The sequence below is a fragment of the Salvelinus sp. IW2-2015 genome, unplaced genomic scaffold, assembly GCF_002910315.2.
Source record: "Salvelinus sp. IW2-2015 unplaced genomic scaffold, ASM291031v2 Un_scaffold3398, whole genome shotgun sequence".
In the NCBI taxonomy this organism is placed as follows: Eukaryota; Metazoa; Chordata; class Actinopteri; order Salmoniformes; family Salmonidae; genus Salvelinus; species Salvelinus sp. IW2-2015.
The window spans coordinates 3,286-23,486 of NW_019944679.1; the positions used below are offsets into that span (position 1 = coordinate 3,286).

The 20,201-nt window shown below is 42.6% G+C and overlaps 1 protein-coding gene across 4 annotated transcripts; it reads right to left on the reverse strand.

The window, feature by feature from the left end:
* Positions 1 to 2,949: 2,949 nt before the first annotated feature.
* On the reverse strand, positions 2,950 to 20,008 carry LOC112075787 (protein phosphatase 1A). 4 transcript variants are annotated; one of them, XM_070441065.1, is made up of 6 exons: positions 19,845 to 20,008; positions 15,093 to 15,938; positions 14,780 to 14,897; positions 14,521 to 14,632; positions 14,086 to 14,143; positions 2,950 to 3,473 (listed from the first exon to the last, which is right to left on the reverse strand). In XM_070441065.1, exons 2-6 carry the CDS (start codon positions 15,927 to 15,929, stop codon positions 3,432 to 3,434), a joined length of 1,167 nt encoding a protein of 388 aa, XP_070297166.1. In that variant the 5' UTR covers positions 15,930 to 15,938; positions 19,845 to 20,008; the 3' UTR covers positions 2,950 to 3,431. The 4 variants fall into 4 exon arrangements, with proteins under 4 accessions (XP_070297166.1, XP_023998487.2, XP_070297167.1 ...); XM_024142719.2 differs by having other exon boundaries at positions 19,681 to 20,007; XM_070441066.1 differs by lacking the exon at positions 19,845 to 20,008 and adding an exon at positions 16,680 to 19,674.
* Positions 20,009 to 20,201: the final 193 nt, after the last annotated feature.

Genomic DNA, 20,201 nt, shown 5'->3' on the forward strand with positions numbered 1-20,201 from the left:
CAACACTTTCAAGATCTTCAAGCAGTGTTGGACAAGCTAAGAGAAGCTGGTCTGACATTGAATATGAAGAAGAGCAACTTCTGCCAAACCTCCCTGAAGTTCCTTGGCCATATTGTGTCTTTTGACGGCATTCATGTGGATCCTGAAAAGACCAAGGCTGTACAAGACTTCCCTGTGCCAACCACACTCAAGGCCCTTCAACGGTTCCTTGGGATGGCTGGATGGTACCATCGGTTTGTGTGGAACTTCTCCCAGGTGGCAGAACCCCTCAACGCGTTGAAGCGAAAAGGAGCGAAATTCCGATGGACGGCAGAGTGCCAGAKCTCCTTTGAAACCCTGAAACGACACCTCGTCACACCTCCCATTTTGGGTCATCCCAACTTTGATTGCCCTTTTGTTGTTTACACTGATGCAAGTGATGTTGGACTTGGTGCTGTCCTAGTCCAACAGACTGGACTTGGTACTGAAGAAGTGCTAGCGTTTGCCAGTCGGACCTTGAATGGAGCAGAACGGAACTACTCKACAACCGAGCAAGAGTGCCTTGCAGTTGTCTGGGCTTTGGAAAAGTGGAGGTACTACCTGGAGGGAAGACACTTCACTGTGGTCACTGACCATTCCTCCCTTGTGTGGGTGTTCAAGACCAACAAACCAAGCACCAGGCTCATCAGATGGGCTCTACGGTTGCAAGAGTTCACCTTTGCAGTAGAATACAGGAAAGGAAAATACAACACTGTTCCAGATGCKTTATCCAGAGCTCCTGCTTGTGGTAATGGTGGCCCTCATCTTACATGTGCTACTGTCCTGTCTAGCAGTCGAGACTCACCCAAAACTGACTTTCCCATCTCTGATGAGGTCATTTGGAAAGCCCAACAGGATGATCCAGAAGTACAGGCTTTGTACCAGACTATCCTGGAAGATGGAGAAAAGATGGTCAACCCTACCACAAAGCTGACCATCATTGAAGACAAAGTCTACCGAGTTGTACAACTACCTCACAGAACACTCTACCAAATGTACATWCCTGAAACTCTACGCCTTCAACTGCTTCAACATTTCCATGAAGACCCATTAGCTGGTCATTTGGGCAGGTTCAAAACCTACAAYCGTTTGCAAGCATTACTGTACTGGCCKCATCTGAGCATGGATGTGAAGTCACATATCCGAAACTGTCAGGTTTGTCAAATGTACAAACCAGAAGGTAGAAKACCTGCTGGCAAGTTGCAGCAAACTGTGGTTACCCGACCTTGGGAAATGTTAGGAGTGGATTTGATGGGTCCATTTCCTAGAAGCTCCAATCAGAAGCTGTACCTGCTTGTTTTTGATTTGATTACTATTCCAAAGTGGGTGGAGCTCTTTGGCCTGCGTCAGGCCACAGCGAGGACCGTCTCTAACATCCTTTACGAAAAGAAGATCCTGACTCGCTGGGAGTGCCTGATTACATCCTGTCTGATCGAGGTTCCCAATTTGTCTCTGATCTCTTTGAGGAGACCTGCAAAGATGGAACCTGAGACAGAAGTTGACCACGGCTATCACCCACAGACCAACTCACTGAGAGAGTAAATCGAACCTTGAAGACAATGGTTGCTTCCTATGTAGGGACCCAGCACAAACACTTGGAGAAGCACCTTCACGAGTTTCGAATTTGCCCTGAATTCTGCTGTGCAAGAGTCCACTGGAGTCACACCTGCCGAGCTGAACCTAAGTCGTCCCTCCGAGGACCCCTTGGATATGGTGCTACAGCCCCAGCAGCTTACTCCAGACGCTGCTTGCTATGACCAGGTAGTCCATCTCCACGACTTGAGAGCTCTGTCTCGAAGAACATGATCCAGCTCGACTCAAGCAGAAGAGAAACTATGATAAGAACAGACGAGACATGCAGTTCCAGCTTCGTGATCGGGTGTGGCTTCGCTCTCATCCTTACTCGAAAAGCTGAACAATTCTTCTCGGCCAAGCTCGCTCCTAAATGGCAAGGACCATATAGGATTGTGGAGCAGATGGGCCCTTTGAACTACCGAGTGGTGAAAGAGGACCACAGGTGAAGATATGCGCGTTGTCCATGTCTCAACGCCTTAAGGCCTGTTACCCCTCGGGCTGAGGAATTGGAGGAGATTGAGCGCCGCAAGGTCCTTGATATCTTTGAAGAGGAAAGTGAGGAGGACTTTTCTCGGATTCCCAGACCACAAGTCTCACGCCTTAATGCCTGTGACCCTCAGTGAGGGCGTGACCGCCAAAAAGTAATGATATTTTTGTAGAGGAAAAGTGATGAGAGGCCTTTTTCGGTTTTCCCCGACCAAGATGTGCCTTTCCCGGCGCATGGTCGGCTTTTTCCAGGGGAGGGGTGTGTGACGGCCCTGAATATTTCTGAACCGTCTTAGTGCTTCTCCTTCTAATAGGGCGCTTCCCCTTTAATTCCCCATTAAATAGCCAGCATCAGCTGGCAAAGGTGAAGTTGTGATTGAGACATGATGAGGATGGTACTACCTTCAGGTCATGAAGCTTCGCTATTACGTTTGTTTGTTGCCTTACAGTGTGTTTTGTAGCCTTAAAACGAGTTTACCCAGGATTGGATCCACTCTGTGCGTCTGTGGACTACAACTCTCCGTTGGTTTTCGGGGCCTTTTCTCCGCTGGAGATCTGTTGGCGGATTGTCTGACTGACCGACTGACTACAACTTTTTGTACACGGTATTTTCATTTGTTTGGGGTGATGTATACTGTGACTTATCTAGTTGTTAAGACGTATTATTCTTTGATTAGTCTTTGATACGCTTTCTAGTTGTGTTTGCAAAATAAGTGTTATTTGAGTGTATGAATATACTGGGTTTATGCTACGGACAAACGTTGCGTGACTAAGGTCACTTGAGTCACTGAACTTTTTTACCGGGCTGGACTCTTTTTATGCCCGAGGTACAGGACATTTAAATGAACATAAGTGCATTGATTTGTTATATTGTTGGTGTGTGTGATCATTTTATGTTGTTAATACAACCACGCAAAAGAATACACTTGTTTGAAGTTCTTTCCAATGTTTTAAGGGTTTATGAAAAGTATATTTCCATCTTGACTTTTACATAAGTCCTTTGTATTGGTGTGACTTGACGGACCAGATGGGACTCATTCCCTCCCAAACTAAAAGGAGAAACCCATGCTTTCTCTGGTAGGCACAACCTACCTGGCACCCCTATAAATAACCTCAAGTCAAAACCGTTACAGTAGCAAGTCAGCACCTCAGGAGTAAATGTCAGTTGGCTTTTCATAGCCGATCATTAAGAGTATCTCTACCGCTCCTGCGGTCTCTAGAGAGTTGAGAACAGCAGGTCTGGGACACGGTAGCACGTCCGAGTGGACAGGTCAGGGTTCCATAGCCGCAGGCAGAACAGTTGAAACTGGAACAGCAGCAAGGCCAGGTGGACTGGGGACAGCAAGGAGTCATCATGCCCGGTAGTCCTGACGCATGGTCCTAGGGCTCAGGTCCTCCGAGAGAAAGAAAGAGAGGAGAGAATTAGAGAGAGCATACTTAAATTCACACAGGACACCGGATAAGACAGGAGAAGTACTCCAGATATAACAAACTGACCCTAGCCCCCCGACACAAACTACTGCAGCATAAATACTGGAGGCTGAGACAGGAAGGGTCACGAGACACTGTGGCCCCATCCGATGATACCCCCAGACAGGGCCAAACAGGAAGGATATAACCCCACCCACTTTGCCAAAGCACAGCCCCCACACCACTAGAGGGATATCTCCAACCACCAACTTACAATCCTGAGACAAGGCCGAGTATAGCCCACAAAGATCTCCGCCACGGCACAAACCAAGGGGGGGCGCCAACCCAGACAGGAAGATCACGTCAGTGACTCAACCCACTCAAGTGACGCACCCCTCCTAGGGACGGCATGAAAGAGCACCAGTAAGCCAGTGACTCAGCCCCTGTAATAGGGTTAGAGGCAGAGAATCCCAGTGGAGAGAGGGGAACCGGGCAGGCAGCGACAGCAAGGGCGGTTCGTTGCTCCAGAGCCTTTCCGTTCACCTTCACACTCCTGGCCAAACTACACTCAATCATAGGACCTACTGAAGAGATGAGTCTTCAGTAAAGACTTAAAGGTTGAGACCGAGTCTGCGTCTCTCACATGGGTAGGCAGACCATTCCATAAAAATTGAGATCTATAGGAGAAAGCCCTGCCTCCAGCTGTTTGCTTAGAAATTGGAGTCCACCTGTGGTAAATTCAATTGATTGGACAGGATTTGGAAAGGCACACTCCTGTCTATATAGAGTCCCACAGTTGACAGTGCATCTCAAAGCAAAAACCAAGCCATGAGGTTGAAGGAATTGTCTGTACATAATTATTCAGACACTTTACTCAGTACTTTGTTGAAGCACCTTTGCCAGCGATTACATAATCGAGTCTTCTTGGGTATGACGCTACAAGCTTGACACACCTGTATTTGGGGAGTTTCTTGCATTCTTCCCTGCAGATCCTCTCATGCTGTCAGGTTGGATGGAGAGTGAAACCACTCCTGTGTTGTCTTGGCTGTGTGCTTAGAAAGTCACTGTCCTGTTGAAAGGTGGACCTTCGCCCCAGTCTGAGGTCTGGAGCAGGTTATCGTCAAGGATCTCTCTGTACTTTGCTCCGTTCATCTTTGCCTAAATCCTGACTAGTCTCCCAGTCCCTGCCGCTGAAAAACATCCCCACAACATGCTGCCACCACCATGCTTCACTGTAGGGATGGTGTTAGGTTTCCTCCAGACGTGACGCTTGGCATTCAGGCTAGAGTCAAATCTTGGTTTCATCAAACCAGAGAATCTTTAGGTGCCTTTCAGCAAACTCCAAGCAGGCTGTCATGTGTCCATTACTTAGGAGTGGCTTCCACCTGGCCACTCTACCATAAAGACCTGATTGGTGGAGTGCTGCAGAGATGGTTGTCCTTCTGGAAGGTTCTCCAATCTCCACAGAGGAACTCTTGAGCTCTGTCAGAGTGACCATCCGGTTCTTGGTCACCTTCCTGACCAAGGCCGCCCTCCCCCGACTGCGCAGTTTGGCTGGGCGACCAGCTCTAGGAAGAGTATTGGTGGTTCCAAACTTATTCCACTTAAGAATGATAGAGGCCACTGTGTTTTTGGGGATCTTCAATGCTGCAGACATTTTGTGCTACCCTTCCCCAGACCTGTGCCTCAACACAATCCTGTCTCAGCGCTCTACAGACAATTCCTTCAACCTCATGGCTTGGTTTTTGCTTTGAGATGTACTGTCAACTGTGGGACTCTATATAGACAGGAGTGTGCCTTTCCAAATCCTGTCCAATCAATTGAATTTACCACAGGTGGACTCCAAGTTGTACAAAGGATAATCAATGGAAACAGTATGCACCTGAGCTCAATTTCAAGTCTCATAGGAAATGGTCTGAATACTTAAGTAATTATGGTCTTTTTTTTTTAATACATTTGCAAAAATGTCTAACCCTGTATTCGCTTTGTCATTGTATATGGATGACTGAGGATTTATTTCACCCATTTTAGAATAAGGCTGTAACGTAACAAAATGTGGAAAGGGTCAAGAGGTCTGAATACTTTGAAGGCACTGTGTATATGCACATTATTGGATCAACAAAACACTAAATCAGTACTTGTGTTGGGTCTTACAGTATATTGTGTGATTGAAAACATTGGTCTTTTATGAAGGAATCGATAAGTCTGAGATTGAGTTTTAGATTTCTGGTTTTAAAAATGAGGCAATGATTTGAGCAGATAAAGAGATGAAATGAGAAGAGCGATACAAGGTAACAACCCATTTATTTAGTGGTACATTCTGCGAAATATAAATTTTATTTAAAACTTCAAAAAGGCAAAAACAAATTAAGGAGAAGATCAGGGAAATAGGAGAACGCATAAATTCACAAGCAAGGAATGCAATTTGTTCAATCGACTCACATAGTACAATAAAGTTCAGGGAACAAAGCTTTTTAACATTTGCTTTTATCCGTCTTTCCTTTGGAGCAAGAACATAATACAAAATATACAGTTATTGAACGTTGTAGTCAATCACAGAGGCCTCTGAGAAGCAGTTGAATCAACATAGACAATACTTATCTACAGCACTAAAGCTATTCTTGAATGCATTCATAAATATAGCAGACATGTATGCACATTTCAAATGCTTACAAGGTTACCCAATTGTTTAACACTTGCATTTGCTGAAAGTAGGACATCTGAAGGAGTGAGCAATTTAAATAATATTTCAAAAGATTCAACAAGGTAACATTTGTCTTTAATATAAACCAGAAATGAAAACTTGTACCATGTGACTACCAACATAGTATGCCACTTTGTAGAGAAGTACCCTAACTTGGAAACACTATTTGAAATTACTCCTTGAAGTGTTCCAATGAACAAGTACTTTAGGGGGTTGAGTTAGATGGGGTAAGGCAAATCGGTGAGCTTATTAGTGAGCTGAAAAAGGTCAGCAACATGGGGTTCAGGCCCCCTGTTAAAGGGGACAACTCACCACTGCCAAAGGGTCACACAGTATCACCACAACTGAGGTACATCAATATTATGTACATTATGGGCGCCAGCATTAAAATCTCTTTTACTCCAATATAAATATGTTCCTTATGAGGCTTAAATAAGAATTATATGACAGAGATGACGCCTTACATGAACCTTAGTCACTATGCAAGTCCTACAGTACGCGAGTAGCCCACTTTAAAACTAGTGTGTTGACAACAGAACGCTGACCTTAAATCCCAAACTCCTTAAACAGCAGCAGGGCAGCACAAAATCAGTGTTGAGTTGTACAGATGACAGAAAAATGTCAGGCTAGCCTAAAGATTAAGTTAATGCATTATGGAAATAAAAAAGTATTAATTTCCAGTCTTGTAAAAAAAAAAAAAAACTGATAGTAAAGACCGATTTTCCTTGGTTACATCATTTCGTAAATGAAAAACAATATACATACTGTAGTATTTCTGTAGAAAATACTTTAGCTTGTAAAAAGGACAACAGCGTAACCGAATGTTTGCACTCCTTAATTTAAGATCCTAAACTACTATTCACAGACATTAAAAAAAGCTAGGGCTTGTGTTAGTTGTTCACGCCTCTTTGCAATCCTAAAACTTGATTCCCTTTACACAAAATCACAGTAGAGAAAGACAACATTTACCAATTTAACCACATTTCTTTCTCAATTTGGAAAAGTGACTTGGGTACCTGTGACAGTTGAACCGAATGGGTATATTGCATCTCAACAATGACTACATAATCACTTCACCAGATTCATTCATCAGTCACTTCATTGCTTAAAATTATGAAGGCATTGTTAGACTTGTTTACCCTTTAACAAAATTGTAAGTATAATTGACATTACAGCTGTATCAATTGTCCATATGGCAAGTTCAGAAAAAATAAACATTTTAAGAGTTAATCTGATGTACTTCGTATTGTTTAGAATTTCTAAAAACAACTGCAGGTATGGAAAAAATACAATAACAAGGGTGGCATATCAAGCCATCTCTAAACTGTTTTTCTTGGGGTCAAATTCAGGAGTCAAAGTGGTAGTTTGTTGCCAGAAGTTACATCATTAGATTGTCAGTTGGTTAAAGAGAAATTATAAATTCAGTACGTTACCCTGTGTTAGACCAGTGTTTCCCAAACTTGGTTCTGGGTCCCCCGGGTGCACGTTTTATTTTTTGCCCTAGCACTCTGCTGCGGATTTAAAAAAAACTTGTCATCAAGCTTTGATTATTTGAAATCAGCTGTGTAGTTCAAGGGAAGAAAAAAAAAACGTGCATTGGGGGGGCACCAGGACCAAGTTTGGGAAAAACTGTTTTAGACAAACAGGACAGAACCCTGGGGGATTAGGACACATTTACCTACAGCGCTCAATTCTAATTGATTCAACATCCAAAAACAAGAGTATCTTGCTAACCATGCATCTAACTCAAGCAACATGATTTCTTCCTTGACAATAGGTCAGAAAAGACATACATACATTTGCAGCAATGCAGTTCAAAATAAAATAAAATCTCACCAAGAAATACATCTGTGTTTTAAATACAGATTTAGTCTGACTATTCATTTGATTTTTTAAGGGAAAGATTTACAGCAAAATCACACACACTATAGAAGCATACCATATTGTGCACGGGCTCCTGGTGCAGTGGCTGAGGACTCTACACTGAGAGCCCCCCAAACCACTCATAGTAAATACAAGGTACTCTAGGACAGCTCATTGCATTCAGTGGATTTGTTCTTGGTTGTATAATTGAATATTGCAACAATTAAAAAATACCAGCTCGAAATTGTTAAGGGAAGATTGAAGGTTCACTCAGACTGATGGTGATAATTAGGGTTTTTAACAAATCGGCACTTATACACTTGTATAATCAAATAGATGTTGTGATTTGAACTCCTCTCAGTACCAAAACGCAGGCTTGTAACAAATAAAATGCACTAAATCTCAGAAAACTTCACTTGGCATGCCGGGCCGTCATAAAGCTGAAATATGTGCATCTGTGACATATTACATTTATTTACATAAATGACATGAAAACTAGTCAGACTAGCATAAATCACTGCATGTCAGTAGAATTACAAAATGGTTGTGGCAGATGTCACAAGTTAAAAATAGAAATAAGTCAACTTAATCCATCCAGTGTCATATAAAGTGTCCTCCAAAGCTCTGAAGTGAAGGGTAGTATCGTACTAATATACAAGACGGGTGCACAATAGGTATGTAGGAGTAATGGAGGAACATTTGCCATAATCTGCACCACCATAGCAAACATTAGCTTGCAGCTACAGATATACAGATCTACCGCTATACAAACATGTGCACAAGCACCTAGGACCACTTGCCAGTACCCACAGGCAGGCGCACACAGAGCAAGTGTTAAAAGGTGTCAGGTGAGCTCATCTTCATGTGCATCTAGGAACTGCTTCGTTACGTTGTTTACAGATGAACAAGAATTTCCCCCAAAAGACAGAACACACAATGAAAGACTGTAGTACCATAGTTACTACACAACGTAATTTTTTTTTATACAAACAAAAGAAATGTAGATATTAAAATTGATATGGTTTAGAGAGCTTACTGTGCTGTGAACCTATACAATTTACCCGTTTCTTAAGGAGCAAAGACAAAAATAAAAAATAAAGAGCAAGAGGATAATATCACCTGGAGGACAAACAGTAATATTCACTGAATATACATTTGTTGGAACTCCAGAAGAGCAGGAAAAGGGCTGATAGTGTATAAAGGCAATTTTTTAATATATTTTTTACTTTAACTAAAGCTGCATTAAATACAGGCTTTGTACAGGACAATTGCACTTCACAAAAACAGAAATATACAAACACAAGGAAATTAGAGCCCAAAATAGTTGTTTCAACTGACTATTTAAAAAAAGAAAACCTAAAACATAACTACCGAGTCCCAACAGGTTAAGGGTGGGATTGAAAATAAAGGTGAGACAAAATGGAGGGGATCCTGAACTCCAGAGCTGACTGGTGCTGCTCTATCCGGGGTGTAGGGGTGTGCGTGCGTCTCCTCCTCCTCCCATCATATTCCCTCCTTACAAATGGAACGCTCAGAGTGGTGGGGAGACAGACCGCTGAATGGAGCTGCTGTGAGTCTTGAGGGTAGAGGTTTGTAAACTCTGTGCTGTGTTAGTGGTACGGGTTGTGTTACCACATGTCGTCTGTGGACGCTGAGTCCTTGAAGGATGGAAGGAAGGAAAAACCCATCAGATACTGGATCAACATCCAAGGGGTCTCTATTTCAACTCCTGGAGATGTGCTGATCACCCAAGAGGATAATTTTGTCCTAAACTAGTTACGAACTTTGACAGGCATCCAGAAAATAATTTAGGCATGAGCAAAGCTTTCTGGGAATTGAGATTGAGATCCCTGGTATAAACAGCAATTTCTTGAAGTCTACCCTTTTGCCTAAATTTCTTACAGTATTTTATTTATGGTTAGTTTGAATAGAACATCTCACTAACGACAAGTTGTAGGAGTGAGTTGTCATCATGAAAATGTTTAGATATGAATTCTGCGTTTTTCACGCTGAAAGAAAAATATTAAAAAACATAAGAAATATATTGCTGCGTTTTGTAAAAGGAGATCTAATTTCTGCTCGGATTCACACAAATTTCGTGCTTCAGTTGCACATCTCCACTCGGAATAGAAATCTTTCCTCTGGCCTTCAGACCAATCAAATTCCCGCATTCAAGAACAGCATTCGATCAATAGACAGTGAGCCGACTGATGGCAGAGAGGAATAATGGTTACTTTTAGCTGGTCGTTTTGGCAAAAGATTAGGAAATGTAGCTGGCTACATTCTTTCTATGGTAAACATAAGAAATCTCATAGCCATGCGTTGTCTTTGCAAAAAAATACCTTACTTTTTCATTGTGGCTAATTTACTTGTTTGTTTGTCTGCTCGCCAAATTGTGTTGCACTTCTGTTGTCATCTGATGAAAACAAAGCCATTTTCGGACTAATGTTTTGCATTACTTTATTTTGTGTGATGAAAAACTAGAGTTGCACGCCACTTATCACTCAATTTATAGCAACAAAAACTGTTGCCTTTCAATATAAAATGCAGGTGAAATGGTTTAATAAGACAGTTTTTTTGACGGTCTATGTTTTGAAAATGCAGATTTCTGAACGCTCATGCGACCCCTGTATAAACAGCTCCACAAAAGAACCATTGCCTTTTCAAAGTGAAGCGAAAAGCTTATTTGATCATGACAGTACCCAACTAGTAATAGAAACCCTAAATCAATCTGGAGGCTAGCTAAATACTGATTTACCTAGTTAATCAAGCACGACAAATGTGATTGCAAGTGCTGGTTTGGTTTCATAGACCTAGGTTAGGCCTAGTCTTAACATAATCTTAATTGAAAACACAATTTATTAAACTGTTTCATGGGCATGGCTGACCTCTGCTAGATATGTACACTGGCTAAGAACATTGTTCATGCAATCTCATCTGCTCAATAGAGTATAAAGCATTTTGGATCTTTACATCAAAGGCTGTCAATTCAGGAGTGAACTAAACAATACACATGAAACAGCTGTGAACTGTGGGAAGAACTAAATGCATTCTGGGATGGTATGGTAATGAGCAAAATGGATTACAGGTCAAATAGAAGTGGATTACAAACAAGGATTATATACAGTTGAAGTCGGAAGTTTACATACACCTTAGCCAAATACATTTTAACTCAGTTTCTCACAATTCCTGACATATAATCCAAGTAAAAAATCCCGGTTTTAGGTCAGTTAGGATCATCACTTTATTTTAAGAATGTGAAATGTCAGAATAATAGTAGAGAATGATTTCAGCTTTTATTTATTTCACCACATTCCCAGTGGGTCAGAAGTTCACATACACGCAATTAGTATTTGGGAGCATTGCCTTTAAATTGTATAAAACGTTTTGGGTAGCCTTCCACAAGCTTCTCACAATAAGTTAGGTGCATTTTGGCCTATTCCTCCTAACAGAGCTGGTGTAACTGAGTCAGGTTTGTAGGCCTCCTTACTCACACGCTTTTTCAGTTCTGCCCACAAATGTTCTATAGGATTGAGGTCAGGGCTTTGTGATGGCTACTCCAATACCTTGACTTTGTTGTCCTTAAGCCATTTTGCCCACAACTTTGGAAGCATGCTTGGGTCATTGTCTATTTGGAAGACCCATTTGCGACCAAGCTTTAACCTCCTGACTGATGTCTTGAGATGTTGATTCAATATATCCAAATAATTTTCCTCCCTCATGATGTCATCTATTTTGTGAAGTGCACCAATGATGTCAATTAGCCTATCAGAAGCTTCTAAAGCCATGACATCATTTTCAGGAATTTCCAAGCTGTTTAAAGGCACAGTCAACTTAATGTATGTAAACTCTGACCCACTGGAATTGTGATACTGAATTATAAGTGAAATAATCTGTCTGTAAACAATTGTTGGAAAAATGACTTGTGTCATGCACAAAGTAGATGTCCTAACCGACTTGCCCAAACTATAGTTTGTTAACCAGAAATGTGTGGAGTGGTTGAAAAAGAAGTTTTAATGACTCCAACCTAAGTGTATGTAAACTTCTGACATCAGCTGCAGCTATCCATAAGGCAATGATAGGAAAAGAGCAGTGTCAATGCAAACATGAGGATTATCCTGTGCTATGTCATGCTATATGTCATCCTATTATTCAGCATATGTCTGAATAATTGTGTGTGTGTGTGTGTGTATATATATATATATATACTGCTCAAAAAAATAAAGGGAACACTAAAATAACACATCCTAGATCTGAATGAATGAAATATTCTTATTAAATACTTTTTTCTTTACATAGTTGAATGTGCTGACAACAAAAACCACACAAAAATGATCAATGGAAATCAAATTTATCAACCCATGGAGGTCTGGATTTGGAGTCACACTCAAAATTAAAGTGGAAAGCCACACTACAGGCTGATCCAACTTTGATGTAATGTCCTTAAAACAAGTCAAAATGAGGCTCAGTAGTGTGTGTGGCCTCCACGTGCCTGTATGACCTCCCTACAAACGCCTGGGCATGCTCCTGATGAGGTGGCGGATGGTCTCCTGAGGGATCTCCTCCCAGACCTGGACTAAAGCATCCGCCAACTCCTGGGACAGTCTGGGGTGCAACGTGTCGTTGGTGGATGGAGCGAGACATGATGTCCCAGATGTGCTCAATTGGATTCAGGTCTGGGAACGGGCGGGCCAGTCCATAGCAACAATGCCGTCCTCTTGCAGGAACTGCTGACACACTCCAGCCACATGAGGTCTAGCATTGTCTTGCATTAGGAGGAACCCAGGGCCAACCGCACCAGCATATGGTCTCACAAGGGGTCTGAGGATCTCATCTCGGTACCTAATGGCAGTCAGGCTACCTCTGGCGAGCACATGGAGGGCTGTGCGGCCCCCAAAGAAATGCCACCCCACACCATGACTGACCCACCGCCAAATCGGTCATGCTGGAGGATGTTGCAGGCAGCAGAACGTTCTCCACGGCGTCTCCAGACTCTGTCACGTCTGTCACGTTGCTCAGTGTGAACCTGCTTTCATCTGTGAAGAGCACAGGGCGCCAGTGGCGAATTTGCCAATCTTGGTGTTCTCTGGCAAATGCCAAACGTCCTGCACGGGTGTGGGCTGTAAGCAACAACCCCCACCTGTGGACGTCGGGCCCTCATACCACCCTCATGGAGTCTGTTTCTGACCGTTTGAGCAGACACATGCACATTTGTGGCCTGCTGGAGGTTATTTTGCAGGGCTCTGGCAGTGCTCCTCCTTGCCACAAAGCGGAGGTAGCGGTCCTGCTGCTGGGTGTTGCCCTCCTACGGCCTCCTCCACGTCTCCTGATGTACTGGCCTGTCTCCTGGTAGCGCCTCCATGCTCTGGACACTACGCTGACAGGACACAGCAAACCTTTCTTGCCACAGCTCGCATTGATGTGCCATCCTGGATGAGCTGCACTACCTGAGCCACTTTGTTGGTTGTAGACTCCGTCTCATGCTACCACTAGAGTGAAAGCACCGCCAAGCATTCAAAAGTAACCAAAACATCAGCCAGGAAGCATAGGAACTGAGAAGTGGTCTGTGGTCACCACCTGCAGAACCACTCCTTTATTGGGGGTGTCTTGCTAATTGCCTATAATTTCCACCTGTTGTCTATGCCATTTGCACAACAGCATGTGAAATTTATTGTCAATCAGTGTTGCTTCCTAAGTGGACAGTTTGATTTCACAGAAGTGTGATTGACTTGGAGTTACATTGTGTTGTTTAAGTGTTCCCTTTATTTTTTTGAGCAGTGTATATATATATATATATTATTTTTAAATAAATATTGCCTCTCCTTGATTCATCTTAAAAAACTGATTTTTTGGGGGGGTTCAAATTCTAAAAAGTGTTAAATATGTTGAATGTTCCAAATTGATGAAAATTGTATTTTTCCCCTTGACATACAAACAGACGTGCAAACACAAACGTACGTACGTAAATATATATACATTCAAATTAAAAAGCATTTGTAAGAGGATAGCAATTTGCGGGTGATACTTACTGTGTCATCACCTCGGTATGGGTTGAGTTTGTTGTACACTGCTTCAATAACGCTTCGTCTAAAACATAAAAAAGTAAAGTTACCAACCATGCAGGTTTAGCTATGCAAGCAATAACAAAACCATTGTATGTAAGTCCAACGAAAACAAAACAGTTTATACAGGCGAGCTAAATGCTGAGCATAAGAGGGGAAAATAGAAGGCTGGAATTGAAGTGCAAAATTCAATTATCCCAATAGCCCAAACTTTCAAGCAAGTCCAAGCTATCAAAACCACTTTGGTGAAAAGTTATGAGTGCCTGTGCACCTGAGATCAGAAATAGATTCCTCCCCCTAAAGAAACCTTACAGTGCAAAGCATGCTACTCTATTTTGCTAGTACTTAATCGACCTCAGAAACATTCAGTTGGCTGAGGTACAGTCAAAAGAGCTCACTCACTTGCTGGCCAGCTCTCCCCCAGGAGGGAGGTTAGGGATGCTCTCCGATGCTAACGTCCGCATCACGTGGACCAAGTCTGGAACCCCTTCGTTTCCCTGCTTCTTTATGATCTCTGTGGAAATTAGCAGAACCACACATTCTCTAAGTGGAAAACAATCTATGAAATACACAATTTGTGATGCGAGCTTCAAATCACATTAAATTCATGACAAGGTTCTTGTATTATCTAGGTTTCTATACGCATATTAAGATGCTGCACCTTCTACTCTGCTTTCCAGGTACTTATCCAGCTCCGCTTCCCTTTTCACAGCTTCTGCAGTCACCTTTGGAGCCCCTGGGAGGCAGATCAGCACAGCACTCATATTGTCCCGACTCCCCTGTTCATAGAGCGAGTGCAATACAGACAGACTTAAAGTAAAACGTTTAGCATGTGCTATCCATGATGCCTATTCGTGTGATAAAATGTTGTGAAAATTTTGAAATGGACTGTCTACATGTGAGTGGTAACATTCAAGTGCATGCAAATGCTTAACTGTTAGCGATTCTGTGAACAATAAATTGACCAATCTCACCTTGTACAAGCAAGTGTCAACAATTTCATTGCAGACTCTCTCAAGGTCATCGGTCACCTCAAGCCTGGACCTGACAAAGTTACAAAGTTCCTCATTGGCCATGACATCCCAGATGCCGTCGCAGGCTAGGACGATGAACTCATCTTCCACCTCAGACCTTTCAATGGCATACACCTCAGGCTCTGGTGAAACAAGTTGCTCTGTGGGGCCCTTGCCATGCACACACTTGTAGTCAAAGTCTCCCAGTGCCCGGGACACTGCCAGAGAGCCATTCACTCGCTGGATCATGACAGAGCCACCTGCGTTCTGGATCCTCTCCTTCTCTAGTGGGTTGCTGGGCTTGTGGTCCTGTGTGAAGAAGTGCACAGCTCCTCCACGGCTAAGAAGACCCCGGGAGTCTCCACAGTTGATGAAGTAGATGTGACCTGGGGAAATCATGACCCCCACCGCGGTGGAGCCGCTGCGGTCCACACCGTGCTTCTTCTCAGAGATGGACCGCATGTGCTCGTCAATCTGCAGGAAACCTGTGCGGATGCCGGTCTTCACACTCTCTACGTTGGGTTCCGGCTGCAGAGCACTCTGGAAGTCTGGGTTGCTGGTGATGTGCTCCAGAAGGTGCCCACAGCAGTATTTAGCCACCTGGGAGCCAGCATGCCCATCATAAACCGCAAAGAAGGCCCAAGGGTCGAGCCCATGAGGCAGGCCAATGACTGCCGTGTGGGCATCCTCCATCTCCACCCTCCAGCCCTGCATGCTGCTCAGGCCATAGGTCAGACGGTTCCCCTCACCATGAGCATTGTGCTTCTCCATCTTTGGCTTGTCCAAAAACGCCCCCATTGTGTCCCCCTTAAAACAGGAATGAAACAATTATTCTATTCAATTTAGGACAGTTGAGTTTTTATAATATTGACATTTGTTATTCTGCTAAGCTCAGCTAGCTACAAGTTCAATAAATAAACACCTAAATATTAGCCAGATAACAAAATGTTAAGATAGGGATTATTTAGAAGCAGATGACACATCTGCAATCATTTTATTGCAAAATGATTAACTAGCACCTTAAGGCTGATCTCATGCATTGCAACGTGGTCTCAGAGCATTTCATATTATTCTGCAGGTAAATCCTAGACACTCCATTTCGTATGATATGTATTAATTTGTGGATGTCCATGATCCATTTCAAATATCTTCGAATTGAAATTCGTACAATGTTACAAATTGCAATTCATTCAACATTAAGAATTTGCAAAACGTACAATATGTTACAAGTTCCAATTTGTTATGGCTAACGTTTGCTAGGTGGCTGATGCTAGCTCTAGGGGTTAAGGTTAGGAGTTAGGTTCAAGGGTGAAGGTTAGGGGAAGGGTTAGCTAAAAGGGTTAAGGTTAGGGGAAGGGTTAAGGAAAGGGTTAGCTAAAAGGGTTATGGTTAGGGGAAGGGTTAGATAAAAGGGTTAAGGTTAGGGGTAGCTGAAAAGTAGTAAGTATTTTGCATGTAACCATACACTACCAAAAGTATGTGGACACCTGCTCGCCGAACATTTAATTACAAAATCATGTGCATTAATATGGAGTTGGTTCCCCTTACATGCTATAACAGCCTCCACTCTTCTGGATAGGCTTTCCACTAGATGTTGAAACATTGCTGTGGGGAATTGCGTCCATTCAGCCACAACAGCATTAGTGAGGTCGGGCACTGGATGTTGGGCGATTAGGCCTGGCTCGCAGTCGGCATTTCAATTAATCCCAAAGGTGTTCGATGGGGTTGAGCTCAGGGCTCTGTGCAGGCCAGTCAAGTTCTTCCACACCGATCTCGACCAACCATTTCTGTATGGACCGCGCTTTGTGCACTGGGGCACTGTCATGCTGAAACAGGAAAAGGGCCTTCCCCAAACTGTTGCCACAAAGTTGGAAGCACAGAATCGTCAGAATCTCATTGTATGCTGTACCGTTAATATTTCCCTTCACTGGAACTAAGAAGCCAAGCTCGAACATTGAAAAACAGCCAAAGACCATTATTTATCCAGCAAACTTTACAGTTGCCACGAAGCAGTCGGGCAGGTAGCATTATCCTGGAAGCCGTAAAAAACAGATTTGTCTGTCGGACTGCCAGATGGTGAAGCGTGATTCATCACTCCAGAGAATGCGTTTCCACTGTTCCAGAGTCCAATGGCAGCAAGCTTTACAGCCAAAGTTTGGCATTGTGCATGGTGATCTCAGGCTTGTGTGTGGCTGCTCTGCCACGGAAACACATTTCATGAAGCTCCTGACAAACAGTTATTGTGCTAACGTTGCTTCCAGAGGCAGTTTGGAACGTGGTAGTACGTGTTGCAACCGAGGACAGGCGATTTAAACACGATACGCACTTCAGCACTTTGTGATCTTGTGTGGCCTACCACTTTGCGGCTGAGCAGTTGTTGCTCCTATACGTTTCCACTTTACAATAACAGTCCTTACAATTGACCTGGGGAGCTCTAGCAGGGCAGAAATTTGACTTACTGACTTGTTGGAAAGCCGGAATCCTATGACGGGGCTACGTTGAAAGCTCTTCAGTTAGGCCATTATACTGCCAATGTTTTCTATGGAGATTGTATGGCTGTGTGATCGGCAACAGGTGTGATGAAATTGCCGAATCCAATAACTTTTGTTTATATACAGTACCAGTCAAAAGTTTGGACACAACTACTCATTCCAGGGTTTTTCTTAATTGTTTTTATTATTTTCTACATTTTCTACTATGAAATAACATATTGAATCCAAAAATGTTTATATTAAAGATTCTTAAAAAGTAACCCTTTGCCTTGACAGCTTTGCACACTTGGCATTCTCTCAACCAGCTTCATAAGGTGCCTTCACCTGGAAGGCATTTCAATTAACAGGTGTGCCTTTTTAAAAGTTAATTTGTGGAATTTCCTTCTTAATACTTTTGAGCCAATCAGTTGTGTTGTGACCAGGTAGGGGTGGTATACAGAAGATAGCTTTATTTGGTATAAGACCAAGTCCATATTATGGCAAGCACAGCTCAAATAAGCAAAGAGAAACGACAGTCCATCATTACTTTAAGACATGAAGTGGCGCAGCGGTCTAAGACACTGCATCTTAGTGCTAGAGGTGTCACTACAGACACCCTGGTTCGAATCCAGGCTGTATCACAACCGGCTGTGATTGGGGGTCCCATAGGGCGGCACACAAGTGGCCCAGCATCGTCCTGGTTTGGCCAGTGTAGGCCGTCATTGGAAATAAGAATTTGTTCTTAACTGACTAACCAATTTTTTTTATATTTTTTTTTACAGCTCAAATAAGCAAAGAGGAACGACAGTCCATCATGTCTTTAAGACATGTAGGTCAGTCAATCCGGAAAATTTCGAAGAACTTTGGAAGTTCAAGTGAAGTCACAAAAACCATCTAGCGCTATGATGAAACTGGCTCTCATGAGGACCGCCACAGGAAAGGAAGACCCAGAAGATAAATTCATTAAGAGTGGCTACTTTGAAGAATCTAAAATATATTTTGATTTGTTTAACCATTTTTTTGGTTACTACATCATTCCATATGTGTTACTTCATAGTTTTGATGTCTTCACTATTATTCCACAATGTAGAAAATAGTAAAATAAAGAAAAACCCTGGAATGAGTCAATGTGTCAACTTTTGACTGTAAACTTACTGTAGGTATCATACTAATTTGGCTGTCCCGGGTTTACGTTTACTATGTTACCTCTAGTCTATGCGACCAGTCTGCAAAAATAGGTGACTATTGTAAACTAAATATTTGTCTCACTACACTAGCTATGAACGTCTATAGCTATCAATGAATTACTAACGTTACCTGGTAAACGATGTTATGGGTGTTGGCCATTGATTGCATGAGTTCATTACAGAACAGTCAGTACTGCAATAACCTAGCTAATCCATCCAGCTAGCTAGCTTCCTAGTTAGGTCCCAAGCCAACGTCCACTACTAGTTACGTGTTGTTCTTGTGTGGTTAGTTAGCTAACGTTAACTAGCAACATTACAATAAACAGTGTAACTAGCTAACGTTAGCTAGCTATCTTGGTGTGTTAATGATGTTGGCTACCTAACTGGTTTAGCAATCTGTTAAATAGTTAACTAGCAACCTACATAGCGAGCTAGCTGGCAAGATTTGTTAGGTAACGTTAATTAACGTTCGCTAGCTATGTTTGCTGGTAAACTTGTATTAGTTAATAGCTACGTCACAATAACACGCTAACACTAGTTAGCTAGTCATCGGCTTACTAAGTCAATGACAGAGCCAGTACTAGTTAAATTTCTAGAACAATAAAAACATTCACGAAATTACCAACAATGTTTTGAACGGCGTTTATTAGTTGGCTAACTAGCTAACTTAAATCCTCCCGCGGCAATATGACAATTAAAATAAAACATTGCGTCGTTGTGGTCCTCGGCCCCAAGAACCTCAAGCGTTCACATAACGTTAACATTGACAGGCCTTTACTCCCTCACGGACTCATCGCGCTGCCCCCAATGCTAGTGAGTATGGCTAATCGCAAATGTTAACGGACTAACTTGGTAGACAGTTTCTTACAGGCACAAACAAATGTGACTTACCAAAATCAGAAAGAGCTGTTTTGAAAGTGTAAAGACAAACAGAAGTTGCGACAGAAACACCAACAAGACTGATCGTGTGTGGGTAACGTTAGCTAGCACCTCTCTGTACATCAATTTGTGAAAGTTCGGAACTCCCTGTGCTAAGTAAACCAGGGATACATTACTTTCTCATTTGGCGACGTGAAGTATATTTCAATTGTCCCTCCTTTAAACTTTTAGGCCGGAGCTGTTGAGGCCAAATAGCGTCAAGCCGAAAGCCCCAGCCTCTTCACTTGACAGACAGCCTGCACCTAGCTAGCTTAACGAAACAGGAATCGAAAAAGACCCGGATGTTGCAGGTTGCGTACTTGAAAGCATTACATCATTCCTGTGAGGCAGTCAGTGGTTGATATCCTCTAGCAGATAATATTGACAAAATTCCAGTGAAACTTTCTGCTTTTCATCGGCAGGTTTTCTTGTCATGGTCCTTAATTTATAAACACAAATTTTCTCCACACAGATATTATATATGGAATAATCGG